This window comes from Alosa alosa, chromosome 20 (assembly GCF_017589495.1).
Source record: "Alosa alosa isolate M-15738 ecotype Scorff River chromosome 20, AALO_Geno_1.1, whole genome shotgun sequence".
NCBI lineage: Eukaryota > Metazoa > Chordata > Actinopteri > Clupeiformes > Clupeidae > Alosa > Alosa alosa.
In genome coordinates, this window is record NC_063208.1 from 9,439,669 (window position 1) to 9,456,963 (window position 17,295).

A 17,295-nucleotide genomic window follows, 5' to 3' on the forward strand; every position below is an offset into this window, starting at 1 on the left:
CCTTGTGCATAGTTTTGGCTTATTTTAATACAGCACAAGGCAGTTTGACATCAAGTCAGGACAAGTAGGTCTATAAATCATCAAGGAGCTTTTTTCACTTCTCAGATTCACTTATTTACAGTGATAGTGGTTAGTTTCAGGCTAATTTACATTTGCTACTTAGCAATAAAAAAAATACACAATAATTTGATTTGCTACTTAGTTTGTTTTGATATTTCTGATGCCTTTTTTATAGTAGTGACCTCTTGTAAGCCCAACATGGTAGACCTGAAGGTAATAACACTTATTCAAATGCGGAGCAGGCGTTAATGTCACTGCCTGCCAATCAGTCGGCTTGGGTTTGATACCCGCGTTTGCAAGTCTGCTAAATACCAGTCCATTTTAACTTTAACTGCTAATGCTGATATCAAACCCCTTTCAACAGCAACGCTAGAAGAGAGTGAGGAAACACAACATGGCTTTGGCGTTCAAGATGATGTGGTGTGGGGGCTTCTCTACGAGCTGGGATGAGGTTCATAGGAGGGCAATGGCAGGAAGAGAGGTTGGAGATGCAGGTAGAGATTTGCATGTAGGGCTGCACAATTTGAGGAAAAAACATTGCAATTTTTCTGACAGAGTGTGATTTGATTTGCGATATTCTTTTTGAGAGTCAAAGCCTAGTTAACTCTTGCAGGACCAGTCTCACAGCTCAAAAGCCCATGGAATAATGTTATTGTGTGGAAAAAAAGCCAAAAATGAAGCTTCAGTTCAATACTACAAATTTAGCTTCAAGTTGGGCTACTTTTGATTGGTGAGCATGCCTAGTGCATGAGGCACCACTTTCCTGTTAGGTGAGCTTCACTGACATAAAAAATTACATCAATATAATAATCAGATGTTATAAGTTTAGCCCATTGAGACAGAATTGTTCGCTACATGATTAACTGCAGCCTTTGTGAATAGCTTATTCCATCAGTCCAAATTGCGATTTCAACCAAAATGATTCAAATTAAAACCAAAATGATTAATTTCACAGCCCTATTTGTGGCAGATGTCATGCATCAAGAGTGTAGAAGAGAGGGGAAGAGGAAGAAAGATCCACCGACAGGAAACTAACACAAATAAGCACATCTGAATAAACTCCTGACGCCAAACAGCTACAGTAAGACCTGAAGAGATAAATGTGCAGGAAACTGTGGAGTTAAACATTCCTGAAAGAAAAAATGTGAAGGAAAACCAAAGAGAGAGAGGGAGGGAGGGAGAGAGAGCAGGAAAGTGTGCACGAGTAAGACCACATGCAAAGAACATGAGGAAAGCCAGCCAACTAAACATGTGTGTCATGCTCTGGAGGAGAAAGCCAAATTAGCTCCACTCTGGACTGAAAGAAAGTTAATTAACGCAGAAGAAATCATGAACAGAATCATGCAAAAAGACATCTACTACACACTAAAGCAATGAACTCTTTAGTATGATCTAAAAAAAAGCAAGAGGTTATGAAGCTAAAAGACAACAGAGGTTGCAAACTAATAACTGGCCACAGTAGTATGAGGCTAGGCTTAACTTTCAGTGAAACAGGTCAACTACACACAATATCTTGTTGTAAGGTCTAACACAAAGTAAAGTTTCACATCTACATACACTACCGTTCAAAAGTTTGAGGTCACTTAGAAATGTCCATTCCACTCCATTATAGACAAAATACCAGCTGAGATCAGTTGCATTGTTTTTTTATCAGGGCTGCAGTTTTCAGAATACATTATGTGCTTATATAATTGCAAAAGGGTTCATCAATGTTTTCTCAGTTAGTCTTTTAAAATGATATCGGATATCACAACAGAATGTGCCTTTGGAACATTGGATGAAAGGTGGCTGAATATAGTCATCTGTATACTTATGTAGATATTGCATTAAAAATCAGCCATTTCTTTCTACAACAGTCATTTTACAACATTAATAAAGAAAACAAGGACATTTCTAAGTGACCCCAAACTTTTGAACGGTAGTGTATAGGAAAACATTAACAGGAGGAACATTAAAACAAAAGTACTAAGGGGGAAAACAATTATTTTGAATCTGAAATCTGCAGTACAGCTAAAGTTACTTTTACAATAAGTTACGTTCATCTTAAAAATAGCTGTAACAACATTCCTCAATGTGAATCTAAACTCTTGCAGGACCAGTCCTACAGGTTAAAAGCTCATGGAATAATGCTTGGAATTGTTGTTTTTTTAAAAAAAAAAAGCCCAAATTAGCATAATCAAATATGAAATTTCAGATGTGAGAGCGTTAGGCAGGAATGACACGAAGAGGACGGACGGGCGCATTACCTTGTCAAATCTCCGACGGCCAGCTCTGACAAATGGCAGACGCCTGGGCTTGGGGAAGTTACCGCCATCCTCGTCCGCAAGACTGGCCGTGGCCCCTGCAAGAAAACAATCACATCAGGACCACGACCATGCTCTTTCCTCAGACAACCTCAACAACGGAGATGGGTAGCCACTGGTGTGCATGGTTTGCTTTGCATTATACGTTCATCTAGCATTCAATCTGACCAGGTGTTGTGGATATGTGAAATGGACGAGAGGTAGTCACTGTCAAACTGTTAAACAAGAATTCCGGCAATATTTCACATACATCTCCATTTATCAAGGTCACCGAGTACTGTCGGTACGAGAGCTTGCCAGGCAGCTACCTACAGTTCTAGACTCTGGGGGTATGTTCATGCCATGTTCAGAGTGTAGCAGACACAGAGATCTATGTGGAGAAAAAAAAAAAAAAAAAAAAAAAAAAAAAAACACAGGAATTCTCTTTTAACTCTCAACCCAACACTTTACAATACACTTACTATACACTTATACAATTACATTACACTTGAACCATTACATTACACTTACTTTATATTTAATACCTGCTACACTAGGTCAGTAGAAGCACAAGATGGAGCTCACGTCTATTGTTATAATAGGGGCTTCTCTTTTCCCATTTGCACACTTAATATCAAATGATTGATTAGTTGCCTAGATACAGCAGTGCAGGTGAGATGGTACTCAATACAGCTTGATATTAAAATATTCAATATTCGAATCAGTCTTTCATTTCTGGTTATAGTCGAACATTCTTTACATTTCAAAAAGGTAAAACATTACCCCACTTCGGCTTTAACAATATTATCGTAAATTGGTGGAGTGCCTCTGAGTAGGACAGTAAAGGCTATTTAGTTGGCAATTATCAGCCTAGGTGTTCAGTCTAGTTTAACTGTGAGCCTGTTCTGCATGAGGTGGGGTGTGTGATGATATGTAGACATGGCCAGCTGAGTGGTCTAAGCAGAGGGTAGTAAAGAATTAAAGTAAAATAACTTTAGGCTACAAATGCCTTGTATAGCATGGCTATGTAGCAAACATTTAAGTAGCAGGCAACACATTAGCTTGAAGTCTTACAGGCAGGCTACACCTGGAACGTAACTGAAACGCTCCATTTGTGCAGCATCTGCTGCAACAATTAGCTTCCACTACAGTCAATGGAATTGGCTACATCAGGGGGGAATTCCAAGTATATGGTTTAGTGACAAACCTGGGTAAGCTAACTCAGAGTAGGTGGTAAACCTCCTAATAGAAGAGCTGTATGGCTTCATTCTCCTCACAAAACAATGCCATAAGGCTCTTGTTGTAGAAAGTTTACCACTTACGGAGTTAACTTACCAAGGTTTGTCACTAAACCACATACTTGGAATACCCCGCCGGATGTGATAGCAACTGTGAAACAGACAGGTCTTTAAAAACTATTTCTACGCTCCGTGTATGGAGGACTTAATCTGCGGACCCGGTTTAGCCCAGGTATCAAACCGGTCAGGCCTTCAGAATTGTTGCACAGAAGCAAGCAAAGTCAAGGTTGTCCTTAAGCAAGTGACCATAGCATTTCAGAAATTACTAATGGAAATGACTTAGAAATTCAACCCTACACCAATTTTAAACTAAACAGGCTTGTGGTCTATTTATTGCAGAAAAAACCCACCACATCTGTGATTTGGATCATGGTCGGCAGTGAGTGCCAATGCGAATAACAAACTAGAATAACAAACTGCCTTTGCACAACATTTTGCAAAAACGAAGAAAAAGCAATGCAAAGCAAAGAAACATTCTTTTATTCAAATATGTGTTTTAATATTTATATTACTTAAAAGCATTTTTTGTCTGAAAGAAAAGGTATCCCCAAAGGAGACATACTGCTACACAAGAAAGCCAACAAAATGGCTTGTGTGTGTACAGACAACACTAGGAGAGAGGGAGACACATCCGAGGCAGTTGCATAAGTAGACAGCATTTGAACTATTGACAATATTCAACTGTTTTATTTATGTGAAATTGTTTTTGTATGATAATAGTTACAATTCATGTGAAGCCAATAAAGTTTGGCAAAATAATGACTCATACAAATTGTATGCACAGGTGATGCTTTATTAAGGGCAGACTTTACAGAGACTTTTGATTCGCCTTTTTCACCGAGCCCTTTTAACGGCCATCAACATGACTGAGGCCCAAGTGAGTATTGTTAAGGGTTTGGTTTATGTGCCAAATATTAGCTATTTAGTAGTCTATGCTGTCTGCCAGTCAGCAGACCAATCCAGTGTCAGTTAGTGAAGTTACATCAGCCAAGTAGTTACAGACCTTTGATAAAATGAGTCAGATAACATAATGCTGTAGTTATTATTTTAAAGAACGTTCCCAATAGGTTTTAAGGCAACAAACGCTATAGACCACTTTCTTCTAGACCGCTACAAAAAAAATTAAAAAAATAAAAATAATAATCAACTCATGACACTAGACATTAGATGCATCATATAGTTCAAGTGATGCAATGACCAGTCCAAGGCATGGAAAAGGGAGAGCCTCAACAGCAACAGGAGTGAGACAATGAGAGACAACTTTGGGAAGGCCACAATTTTTGCCGTTGTGACAAATCTTTTATTGTAGAAAAATAAAGGACCCCCCACCCTCCCTGTTTCTACAGCAGAATTATGTCTTTACCCAGCCATTCAACTCCCTTCAAGTCAAATCACGATTGCATTTAGATTACACAGTTTCAACGTAGAAAAAAATCTAGGGATGTATTTTCCATTTCTACAGAAAAATCACACCTTTACCCAGAGATCCATCCACCTCAAGTCAAGTCATGATTTCATTTCATGCATCCTCAGTTCAGACTTAAGGCAGATCACTCAAAATCTATTCCCTTGAGTCAAGTTTGTTTCTCAAGTCACCAAATTAGCAGGCCGAGTCATGAGACTCCAGCCCCTCACCACTGGTGTATAGTGTGCATTACCGTTGCTCAAGGTGGTCCTCCTGGGGATGGGCTGGTGGGTGGTGGACTCGTCCGATTCGGACTCGGACCGGAGCAGGTCACTGTAGCAGAGGGGTGTGACGTGCCTGCGAGGCTGCTTCCTGGAGGGGGAGGGGCTCTGGAGGTCAGAGGGCGCCGTCCGTGGAGCCGCCCCTTCTTCGTCCTCGCTGGACGCGTTTCCGCTGGCCGAGGACCGCCCGCCACGGCGCACCTGGACTGGAACACACACGCCAGTCATCAGACAGGAAATAAGTGCGCGAGGACAGCATCACTGACAACATTACCACGTTCGCTCACACGCGCGCGCGCGCGCACTCACGCACGCACTCACGCATCAATGCACATACATACACACCGACCATCTGATTAGTGCTGCACAATTACTCGATTTGTAACTGAAATCACAATTTGAAATAATGCAATTAACTGATCGCAAAGGCTGCAATTAATTGTGCAGCTCGCAACTTTGTCCCAATAGTTAATCTCATCACATCCATGATTTTTATACTGATGCCATCCACCTTGAGTAACAGACAGTGAAGTTCACCGAATACTAGACTGAAGCTTTACTTACTAGCCTGGTGGACACCAGACCCTTCTCAATTGTAACTGAGAATGGGTCTCGAAAAGGTTCATAGACTTAAAATCTCCAGCAGGGGCGTAACTAACAGTTAAGTTAAACTTAAATTGGTGCAATAAACTCAAAAGATCCCAAATCGTTTCAGAAGTGTAGCAATCTTGTAAACGAAGGTTTTAAATGCAGTTGTTTACTCAATTCTAAAGAAATACCGGTTCATGCCCGGATTAGCGATTGTATTTGTGTGCCTGTGTTTTAGGGACATCGGAAACGGGCTTTAATGGCCTCATGGCCAGACGGGCCTGCAGAGCAAATCATAAATTTGGTGGAGGTTCGTATGGGTATTCCCAGGCTGTTTACTTTCAAAAATTATATCGCAAATGAAATCGCAATATTGTGAAAAATCCAAATTACATATTTTCCACAAATTCCACAGCCCTACAGACAGAAAACTGAAGCTACAGTAAGCACTTGAGTGACAACTCACACTCACTCTCACAGCTCACCAGTCAGATAAAACAGACTATGTGACTGGAAGATTGTGTTTGGTTGTGACTAGACCAGAGGGGTCAGTGCGATCTCAGACACACACACAGAAAAGAAATACAGGCATACGTATTCACACACGAATAGTAAGACACACACAGCTATTAGGACACATACATACACCAGGCATGCAAAAAGCAAACTCAGGCAGAGAGGACAACATTTAGCCATGCTTCAAATCAAGGTGTCGTCAGATGAATCCACCTCCAGGCAGATATGTATTAAAGGTGTGTGGTATTTATCTGACGGTAGCTGTGATCAGGGCGCGCTCGTACCTTTGGGGTTCCGGATCCCCATACGCCTGGCTTTCTTCAGTGCAATGCGGGAACATATTCTGTGGCTGTTGGACAAACAAAGCAGCTCGTATTAACAGCTGGGCCATGCTGAAGCTGGCCTATAGATTAACTTCCCGACTGAAGCCAAGCAGCAAATCAAGTCTCTGATTTCCATGACCATACATGACCTTCTATTCCAACTAAAATCAAAGTTAAATGTTGACTGGTATTTCGCAGACACTTTTAATCCAAAGCGGATCCAAATCCACGGACTCTCATTGGCGGATTCGGGAATCGAACACAGGATTTTCAGGCGGTGACGTTAGCGTTAGCGCTGTCCCACCACGCCATTAAACATGCTTGTTCATAAACGATTGTGAATGGGTGCAATGTTCTTTTCTATTTTTTTTTTTTTAAAGTTTCAACAGCAGGTGGCAGAAAGGAAATGTGACTCCAGCTTTGGAAAGAAAAGAAAAAAAAAGAAAAAAGAAAAAAAGAAAGAAATAAAGAAATAAAAACCACAGTAGCCAGAAGGCAAGTGACGGTAACACTAGTGCAAACAAGAAAGGCCACAAAGCAGCAACCCAATTTCTAGAAGAGTAAAGGGCTTGTTGAGGGGTGGGTCTGGTGAATTGTAGACACATATAAAGTAGTAAAGTGTGTGTGCGTGTCTGTGTCTCTGTATGTCTGTATATGTGTGTGTGTGTGTGTGTGTGTGTGTGTGTGTGTGAGAGAGAAACTCACATGCAACACTGCCTCTTCGTGTTGGGCCCGCCGAACTTGGGCTTGTCCAGACAGTGGACGCAACGGCCGCAGTCGTCCTGCGTGAGGCAGCCGGGGCAGCTCATGCAGCGGCGTGAGCGGACGCCGCCGGTACGGAACTCCGGGCGACATGACGACGATGTCGTCCACTCCGAATCCGACGCGCTCTCGGGGTCTGATGCCTCACCTGCACCTGCTGTAACCAATCACAGACGAGATGAGGGCAAGAGGAGAAGAGGGCATGGAATAGGCACAGGTGGAGAGAGCAAAAAGGTAAAGACAGTTACAACCTGTGCTGCTCCAGACATTGGGGGAAAAAAAATTGGAAATTTTTTGGGGGAGATTTCAGCACCTTAACAGCTTTACGTGTAAGAATACATCGGAACTGTATAGATATTTTTCATAATAAATACCTTTCTAGACACTGCCCCTGTGATAAAAACTGTGTATAAATATGTTATGGCAGTAAACCTTCTGCGGTGGGTGAGGGGGCGATGCCTTCGCGCTCGTGCAGGGGAAGGGCGCTGAGGCGTGGGATGTCATCGGGCACCATGGCGCGGGGCTGGCCAAGGGCTACGGCCGCTGCTCGGCACACATGCTTGATGCGGGGCCCAGCGAGTAACTGCTGCTGCTGCAAAATGCATGAAGATGCAAATACACTGCACATTAAAGCAACACCAAAGAGTTTTTTGTACCTTAAAATAATGTTTCCAAAATTGTTTCCGTGGTTCATCAACTCGTAACAGGGTGAACGGCACTTCTGCATTCGCTTCGCGGCCCTCTATCGGCTATAACCACACTATGCAAGTTTGCTAGATCGGGTAGCGGATCTGTAGTTCGATGGAATGAGACATAAGAAACTACAAATTTGACTTGTTTTGCGACATCATGCATCATAGCCTACTTTCATAAAATCATGCAACAAATTCTACCTTGTGTATGGACATCGTTATTTACAAAGCCGTTGGATAAACAATGCGTACGTGCTAGAGGAAAAGTTTTTTGGTGCTGCTTTAAATACACAGACAAGAAACAGCGTTTCCCACAGAACTGAATTCCATCTGATTGGATCATAAACAGCCATAAGCAACGAAGAGGATTGACTGAAGAGTTTGTTGATATTTGTCGGTGCCCCATCAAGGGCATGCAGTTTGTTGGCAGAGAACTCATCACAGTGTTTCCCACAGAACTGAATTCCATTTGTTGTGGTTGGTTTGCAGAATTAACTTGAATGCAACCGTTTTTAACAAATTAGCACAGCGTGGTTATGATGCTAACCAGATTTAAGCAGAATTTAGTACAACCTGGAAAATCATTGTGTGGTGGTCAATGTTGATATTGCGGTAGGCCGCCACAAATAAGTGAACGTATGGGAAACACTGAGAAAGCATACATTCAGGGTTTTTGCTGTATGGCGAATTGCAAGGTAGCCGTCTCAATCAAATTCTGTACAATCAAATAATTGTTTTTACAAAAAACATTTAACTTGAGCTCTATGCCACAATGGCGCTGTTTCGCACACATTACCGCCTTAGCTTAATTTTTGCTCAGGAAAAACCCTGTACATCATAATAGATCTCACAGGCAGGGCTCAACATTAATTTTTAGAAGTGGTTGCCAGCTTGGTAACCAGGCATGAGGTTTTGGCTGTCAAAACGAACCAAATCTGTTTGCCACTTGTAACAATTTGGTAGCCAAGGGCAACCATTAATGCTGAGCCCTGCTCATAGATGACCCATTTTGATAGCTAAAAGGTGAGTCTCTCCTAAAAGGTGAGGAGTTTACATCCATGAAACACATTTAAAAAACATTATAACATAGTAACTGCAACTTCAATGGTGTATCACACTTTAAGACTCAATATAACTAATACTGTGTCCAAACAGACACACACACACACACAAAAACAAATACAAACATCTAGCACATAACATACCCTAGCAGCAAGGTCCCTGTTCGGCGCCCTCGCCATCCTCCTTCTTCTCCTCCTCTTCCCCCCCGTCTCACTGGATTCTCCCAGCTTGACTGAGCCAGACAACAGCTGCAGAGGAGGCTAGTCGGTTAGCGCTCAGTTAGCTCACTCTAGCAGTACCCAGCATGACCAATACACGCTTATATCAAACTTTATGCATTACGGACAACATCCAAATGAGGATTTCTTTCATGTTGCAAAAGGAAAATCATCTCAAGGCACTACAAAATACTTGTAAACAAAATGCTTTTAGACAGCATGACAAACACTTACTTTAACACGCTTTAAGCCTGATTCATAGTCTACGCAAGCTATGTGAACATACTATATGGCTTGTACTTTCGTACCAAAATTGTTGTCCATTTTTTTTTAACAACATGCAAGCCAAGTGCTGTCATGTCATATGTTTCAGTGTAGTTTGCGTAAACTATGAGAAGGCACTTCAAAAACATGCTTGAGCCTTGCGTTGTCAAGCAGTATGTTGCATTTCAGACAACATCCAAATGAGGATTTGTTTCATTCTTGACTTTTTTACCTGAGAGGATTTAAGCTGTTTTTGCTGGTCAATTTTGATTAGCTGAACTTTTGCCCTTTTGAGCAGGTGGAACATTCTCTTGTTGGAGCTGGACACAGAGATGCGATGGGTCGTCCCCTCCTGTTCAACCAGAACACGCTCTCCCAGATCCCTCGGGGTCAGGCCCACACTCTCCATTTGGGTCGGTCCCTCCACTACGGTGGGTAAAAACAACAGTAACAACAACATTACACTAGGCTTCCTTCACTGTTCACTGAAGGCAGACATTTTCTTTAAAAAGGTATAGCTATGAAAAAAATTATACATCAAGTGTCTGTCTATGAACGTTGCGTAGCCATTAAGTTCACATTTAGACTGTTGATGAACATCCCAATGAGAATGCAAGAGAGTGGATATTCGTACCGTTGACCCCTGTTGTAGTATCCAAATGCTCTACACCAGGTAGAGTAGCACCTGCGGCGTTTAGGTGAACCGCTAACTTCCTCACCACCCCAGGAGACTGGATGTCCTCCATCGTCAACTTGGACCTCCTCCTCCTCCTCTTCTTTACTGGGCCTTGTGACTCCTCGTCGCCTCCGGCTTCGCCCTGCTGGTCGACTGGTGTGCCGCCGGCCTTTCGCACTCTCTTCTGGGCCAGCGTAGCAGTCAGCTTCTTCAGCCTCTCGTAAAATTTCAACTTGCCTGCGCCGGGGCCGAGCGCCTGATCGCCTTTGGAGCTCTGTGGAGCGTCTGAGGTAGATTGGTCTTCCTGAAATCTGCCTGCGGCATGCCCATCCCCTTTAGTGTCCGCATAGTGGTGAGATCGTCTCCTGTGGCCGGCTGGTTTTGGCACATCTGGGTCTAACGTGGAGCCGATCCCATTCTTTTTCAAGGGACTCCTGGTGACCAGGTGAGACATTCGCTCGTCGTCAAGAAACCTCTTGGGCGTCTTGATGACTCGGGAGGACCGACCGCTGACCACAGGCGTGACTGACGGCGTGCCCTCCACTGATGCCAGCTCGGTGTTTCCTGGGGCACAGGACACCTCTACCTGTTGCTCCCCCTGGTTCTCGGAATTTAAAGTTACCAAGGGCTCGTAAATGTTACCGGCAACCTTCCGCTTGCGCCGCTTCACTGGGCTATCCGCAGACGGATCCGTTTTTTGGACACCGGGCTTCCGTCGCATGTTTAACTTAGACTTGCGTCTTTTGAATTTGAAAGGAGGTCTCCTGCTCACCGAGTTTCCCGACGAGGTAGCGGGCTGATCAGAAGGTCCGTGTCCGCTCTCCCACCCGGCCTCCGCACCCTCTTCCGGTGACCCCTCTGTTCCCTTGGAAACTCTCCTCTGCTTGCCGACAGGCTTGGGCGACACAGCCACAGTCGTTGCCGCCACTGCCGAGCTGCTGCCCATGTCTTTCGTCCTCCGTTTCTGCGGTATCCAAAGCAAATGACTGGGGTTTCGCCTCTGACTGCTAGGGCTCGTACTAGCGGACGGGAGGCTGTTTCCACGAGTCGGACTACCTAAGGAATCTGAGCCTTCCTCCTGAGCGGCAGGTCTACTTCTCTTCACAAACTTCCCAAGCATTGGGCCCGTGCTTTTACGGACCTCGGTGGGCGACCTCCTTACAGCGGACGTCTTACCCTGGCCTTTCACCAAAGTCAGAGTCCACACAACTTTGCTTTGCTTCTTCTGTGAGGGACCTTCACTTTCAACAGGTGCGGGGCTAGCAGATCCAGCTAGCTCAACTTTGGAGTCCTTCAGCACTCTAATAATTGGAATGCTGCCACTAGTGGCGCTGCTTGTCGGACTATGCAGGGTAAGCTGCTTTCTACCTTTACTACTTCCGTCAGTGTTCAGTTCTTGCACTTCATCATTAGTTAAATCAACTACCGATTTCCTGACCTTCTGGTTCTTAGCTAAGGCTTTGGCTGGTTGTCTACCATCAGCACCTGAGCCTTTGCCTTTCGAGGCCTGTTCAGCCTTCACTGTTTTTGGTGGCAAGACTTCCTTTGTGGTCTTTTTGACGGCAAGTTTAACGACCAGTTTTGACTTGGGCGTGTTCCTTGCCCCTGGTACCACGGTAGAGGGTTGATCTTTCCGGATTCTCTCGCCCCTCTTAACAACCTTCCCGTAGAGTGGCTTGATCTCTGAGACCGCGGGAGCTGGTGGAGGAGCTGCATCCTTGGCTTCTATCAGGTCTGGGGCAGGAGGAGGCTTTTCCGCCGGCGACAACACTGACTTCAGGGGAGTGCCTACTGGGACAACAGAGGAATAATTTGCACAAACGGCTGTAGGGAAAATATAAGCAACCATCTAACATAATTTATTTTATATGATTTTTATTCATCCTATATTTACTGCTCCCCTGGTGCTGTATTAAAGGCTGCCCACTGCTCCAGATGTGTATGTGTCCCCATGGGCTTCGAGTGAGTTCAGTGCTCCAACTGTGTGTGTGTGTGTGTGTGTGTGTGTGTGTGTGTGTGTGTGTGTGTGTGTGTAAAAAAATGCAGAGAACAAATAAAGTATAACTTAAAGCGTAACTCTCGCCAAAATGTAACCTAGGGTCTTTTTGTGAATGTTCGTTTAAAAGCATAATTAGGACGGAAGCGCCACTTTTAAGATTGACCGTATTGTTGTATTCAGGTCAAATGGCCTTTTGAATGGGAGTGGCATGGGCACTACTATGATCGCATCACCAACCATGTCTTTAAACAAATATCAATATTGGGCATACAAAGCCTTGCAGCACTAGAGGGGAGGCTATATACTTCTTAAAGACAAGATAAATTATTACTTTGGAATCTGAGTCTCTGTATCGGTCACTGAAATCCCCATGGGGGAAATTATTCATTCAAATGGCTATTTTTAGACCATGCTATTTTGTACTGGGGTTAATATAACCAAATAACATCTGTTGAAAAAAACCCTAGTAATTGAAAAAACAGGGAATGCGTTTATGAGTTTACTATGGGGACTTCCAACAGAACAACTGAACAGCTATTTGCCATTCATCACATGTTCAAATGTGTGTAAATGTACTCACTTTGTGATCCACTGCGAGAGGAGCGTAGAGATCTGCCACCGTCGACTCCAAAACCAACAAAATTGTCCTCCTGAGGAGATGAGAAAGGGGCAGAGACGGTCACATTTAGATCTTCCCAAAAAGACACACACTTTTACTCCCTACAAGTGAATGGATGCAATACAATGCAAGTTTTGCCTATAGTGCAGAGCATTCCATGGATTAAAAAGAACGTGCTGCACAATGTAAGGGTTGATTTAACAAGACGATGTGCCACCCAAAACATCTGCATCTCTGCGTGCGCTTCCATATTACAGGCCCTAAACATGAGGACCTTGGATTATATTTGCCCAGGGTCAAGCATGTGAAATATAATCCTTGACCATACAAAGGAGGACAATGAGATTGATTTACGGGTTATGCTTATAATAACACTGCACCGTCAGCTCTTTGGGGAGATGCAGAAATATCTCTACGAAAAATACATTCACAGGTGTAGACCCAACACAATTACAATGTACATACATACATACATACATACATACATACATACATTAGGGCTGGGATAAACGATTATTTTTTAAACGATTAATCTAGCGATTATTTTTTCGATGCATCGATTAATCGAACGATTCATTTTTTCAGTCCGATTCGATTTTTGATTATCTCCCCATTAATTGACTAATAGCAACTTATACATGTTGATTTACATATCTGAATGAAAAAACATGAATTCCTTAACATTGGAATGTATGTTTATTGCTCTTAAGATTCCAAAATAAAAGACTATACAAGTGCAAAGTAATGCATTCTTAGTCAGAGGTAGCATTCAGCTCAGTTCAGTAGTGTATAGGTCTAATTGAGTGCCTGTCACTTTAAGACGACGTTCGTGAGGGAATCCTTGCAATTAACATTAACACCGTTAAAACGCTGCTGATGTGTGGATGCAATTCATAACTTAGTTCAAATAACGGTTCGTACTTCTCCTTGGGACAAACACTTTTGAGTCTTGGAAAACACTTTTCCATTTACATCGGGATTTTGCAAACATTCAGAGTCAATAAAATGAGCCCTACATGAGTAACGAAATTGACAAGCAGATGTAAGTAAGCATGCTAAACTTGACATCCGAACAGTATTCTAACGTTAGCTTTGAGATAAGTTATGCAATCAAGCAGTAGCCTAACTTAGTTTGGTCTCCTCAATGTACTATGTTGTGATAAGACCTTAGCAGAGTTAACTTTAATGCAGCAGTTTTGAACAAATTTGCGCAGCATGGTCATGATGCTAAGCGGATTTAATAGCAATTTAGCCCGCCGTGTTCTATGCAATGCTTCTATGTGGCAACAACAATCTTAAATATTTTGTTAAATGTGCAGAGGAGGGGCAGCGGGCTCGTTACAAGAGGGAGTGGCTGGGGCAAGGAAAGGCTGCGTGCGTGAAAAGCACAGCTCAATGATTTTGTGGCCCCCAGCCACAGATTAGTCAACGTATGGGAAATACTGAAGGTGTTAAATTAAAAATATTTAGCGCAACACATTATGCTTAACGAATCGACGCGCATATTTTGCGTCGACGTATTTTTTGCGTCGACGTCATCGATTACGTCGACGCGTTGTCCCAGCCCTAACATACATACATATGTATGTATAGATGAGGGCATGTATTTGCGTGTGTAAGAATAAATTGCACCTGTTTGGCCAACCCTAGAGATAACTTAATGTTGTTTTACAAGACATTATCACTCACAACTCAAACATCTGTAGTAGAAAAGGCATCTTAAACAAGCAAAGACTTGATCACTACAACATAGATCCATTTTCAGATTCCTCTATAATGATGTAGGCTATTAAAAGGTATGGTTTGGTGTGTGCACAAGAGAGTCTATTTATGGATGATAACGAGTTCAAATGACAGTCTTGGGGCTGGGCGATATGGACCAAAACTGATATCCCGATATTTTGGGGCTGATTGGCGATATACGATACGATATTGATATTTCAAACAGAAAGAGCGAAGTGCTTCATATATTTCACTCAACACAACAATTATGACAGCACAGCCAGTTTTAATTATATTCATTTCAGACTGCTCTAACAGAGCTGTGCAAAAAAGTGTAAACAATAACATAGGCCTACAATAGGCATAGGCTACAGTTGCTCTGATAAAGCTGTGCAAATAATAAAAGACCAAAAGTTGACCCTGACTGACAACGCAGGCCTACATTGTACTGCACAATGCAATAGGCTATTTTGGGCACAACAATATTGAAAAAACCTGCAGTTTTGTCACACAATGCAGTTGTTTTACCTGTAAGGGTTTGATAGTCTACATTTGCTTGTCATCTAGGCCCTATGATGGCCTAGACATGTTGTGATCAACAACAAAAATAGTTTTAAACAATTAGGCTACTTAAACAACGTGAACTGAGTCACTCATCAAGAGTGTGATAGACGCTTACCGCCGCTTTGTATGTTCATTTTTGCATGTTCCGTTCGTAAGAGAAATCCCTATGCACGATTGAATGGGGTTTCAGGAATCATAAAAATGATGCCCTAACTGCTTCGCGAAGTCGCGTGCATATCCTCTTAATAAAATCAGCGTGTAGGTTGTCTCCCTGAGGACTTTAGATCTGCTACTGTATATCGCTAAACGCAAGCATTCAGTGTATTTAAATTAGCTAGGCTTTGTACCAAAAAAGACATTTTACCGTGTGTCGAAGAGCTGTAAACAGTGTTGTAACTTAAATCTGCGTGTACAAAACCGCTTGGAGCTCCAGTGGAATTTTGATATCACAACGAGAATTCTCGGTCTAGCCGTTGATGTGCCGACGGAATAGGCATCAGCACCAACCTCTGATCAAGGTAAACAAAATCTGACTCAGTGTCGTCATGTTTGAAAGTTTGTAGTGCTGTGAGGGAGAACGTGCACACGCAAGGGGCGCAGTTGAGCAGAGCTGCGGCTATCTGAATGGTCTGAACACAAAAGAGCAAGTGGCTTTGATAAAATGGCCCATTATTTGACATAATACCGGTATTACGATATTGTCTCAACTACATATCGTTTTCAAAAATATATCGGTCGTAGTCGCAATACCGATATATCGCCCAGCCCTAGACAGTCTAGCTCAAAACTCCTGCGATTAAGTTCATTTTGCTCCCCCCAAAAAAAAGTTTGAACTCATTATCATCCATAAATGGACCCTAGGTTGTGTATACACCGATCCATCCTGTTAAGTATAAACTACCGGTACACCATCATACCAGTCAAAATAATGCAGTGGTCCAATTAGTAAGCAAGAAATCCATGAAGCAGAGCTGTCTGTGCTGTATCTTATCAGCCTATATATAGCCTGACCCTTTCCACCCTCCACAGTACCATGGAATGAGAGGGGGGGGACACAAATCCCTGGAGCAATCACCAGATTATCCTTAGCTTGGACATGGACAACGCATATCCAGACAGTCTAGCATCCCCTGATAGACCTACAGCACAGTGTCCTAGCATAGCCTATAGGAAAGTCTCCAATAGGCCACCATAGACGAGTACTAACCAGATCAGTGCCGCCATCAAACCTGTTCAGGAATTAACTAGCCAAACATATTGAGGGCAATGAATTAATGAAAGGATTGGAGTATCCCAAATTTAAGGCAAACTTCTTATGTGTCCTGGAAGAAGCTAAACTGCTCCTAAGTAGGCTAAATGTAGGGCAATTGAGATTTTTATTTTTTTAAAGCCACGTGCCAATTCCTCCTACGCCACCTTTGGGGACAAAACAGAAGATTTCAATATTGTTCACATTTCCAAAGGAAATTACAACAAAATATGTTATTTCATCCAAAGACCCTCATTGTCTATACCAACCAACACCTATTTACCTAACTTGCATGTTTAAGTTCAAGTAGGGTACACAGCTTCTTTTTCAGCCAGTATATTGGCTGGAAATTAAATTATTGAGTAACAAAAGTTTACCATGCTTAAGTCGTTAAAATACAATCAATAATTAGCCCATTTCTGACTCATACAAAGAGCAACCTTAAAATCCATTTTTTTGCAGTCACTAGTGAGAGCGATGTTATACACAGGGTATCTAAGTCCAAATTTAAAGACTTAAGACCTTAAGACATCTAAATGGAAAAAATTAAGACTATAACACGGCAAAAAAGATACATACGACAACTTAAAACTGTTTTATGCAATCGTTTTTTTGTACTAATTTGAACACCCACCCCATTTTAGATGTCTACAGAAGTTACCAAATATATTTTGGTGAAAGACAAAAATTGTGTATGAATTACCTTCACAGCTAT

General features: G+C 42.5%; 1 protein-coding gene across 1 annotated transcript in view; it reads right to left on the reverse strand.

Moving 5' to 3' along the window:
• The window catches only part of LOC125285644 (histone-lysine N-methyltransferase 2A-like), a 45,869-nt gene that overhangs the window by 22,877 nt on the left and 5,697 nt on the right, over positions 1-17,295 (reverse strand). Inside the window, 9 exon segments of the mRNA XM_048230174.1 lie at positions 2,307-2,401; positions 5,299-5,532; positions 6,715-6,779; positions 7,459-7,672; positions 7,948-8,107; positions 9,413-9,517; positions 9,984-10,177; positions 10,386-12,218; positions 13,007-13,076. Coding sequence (XP_048086131.1) covers positions 2,307-2,401; positions 5,299-5,532; positions 6,715-6,779; positions 7,459-7,672; positions 7,948-8,107; positions 9,413-9,517; positions 9,984-10,177; positions 10,386-12,218; positions 13,007-13,076 — 2,970 coding nt within the window.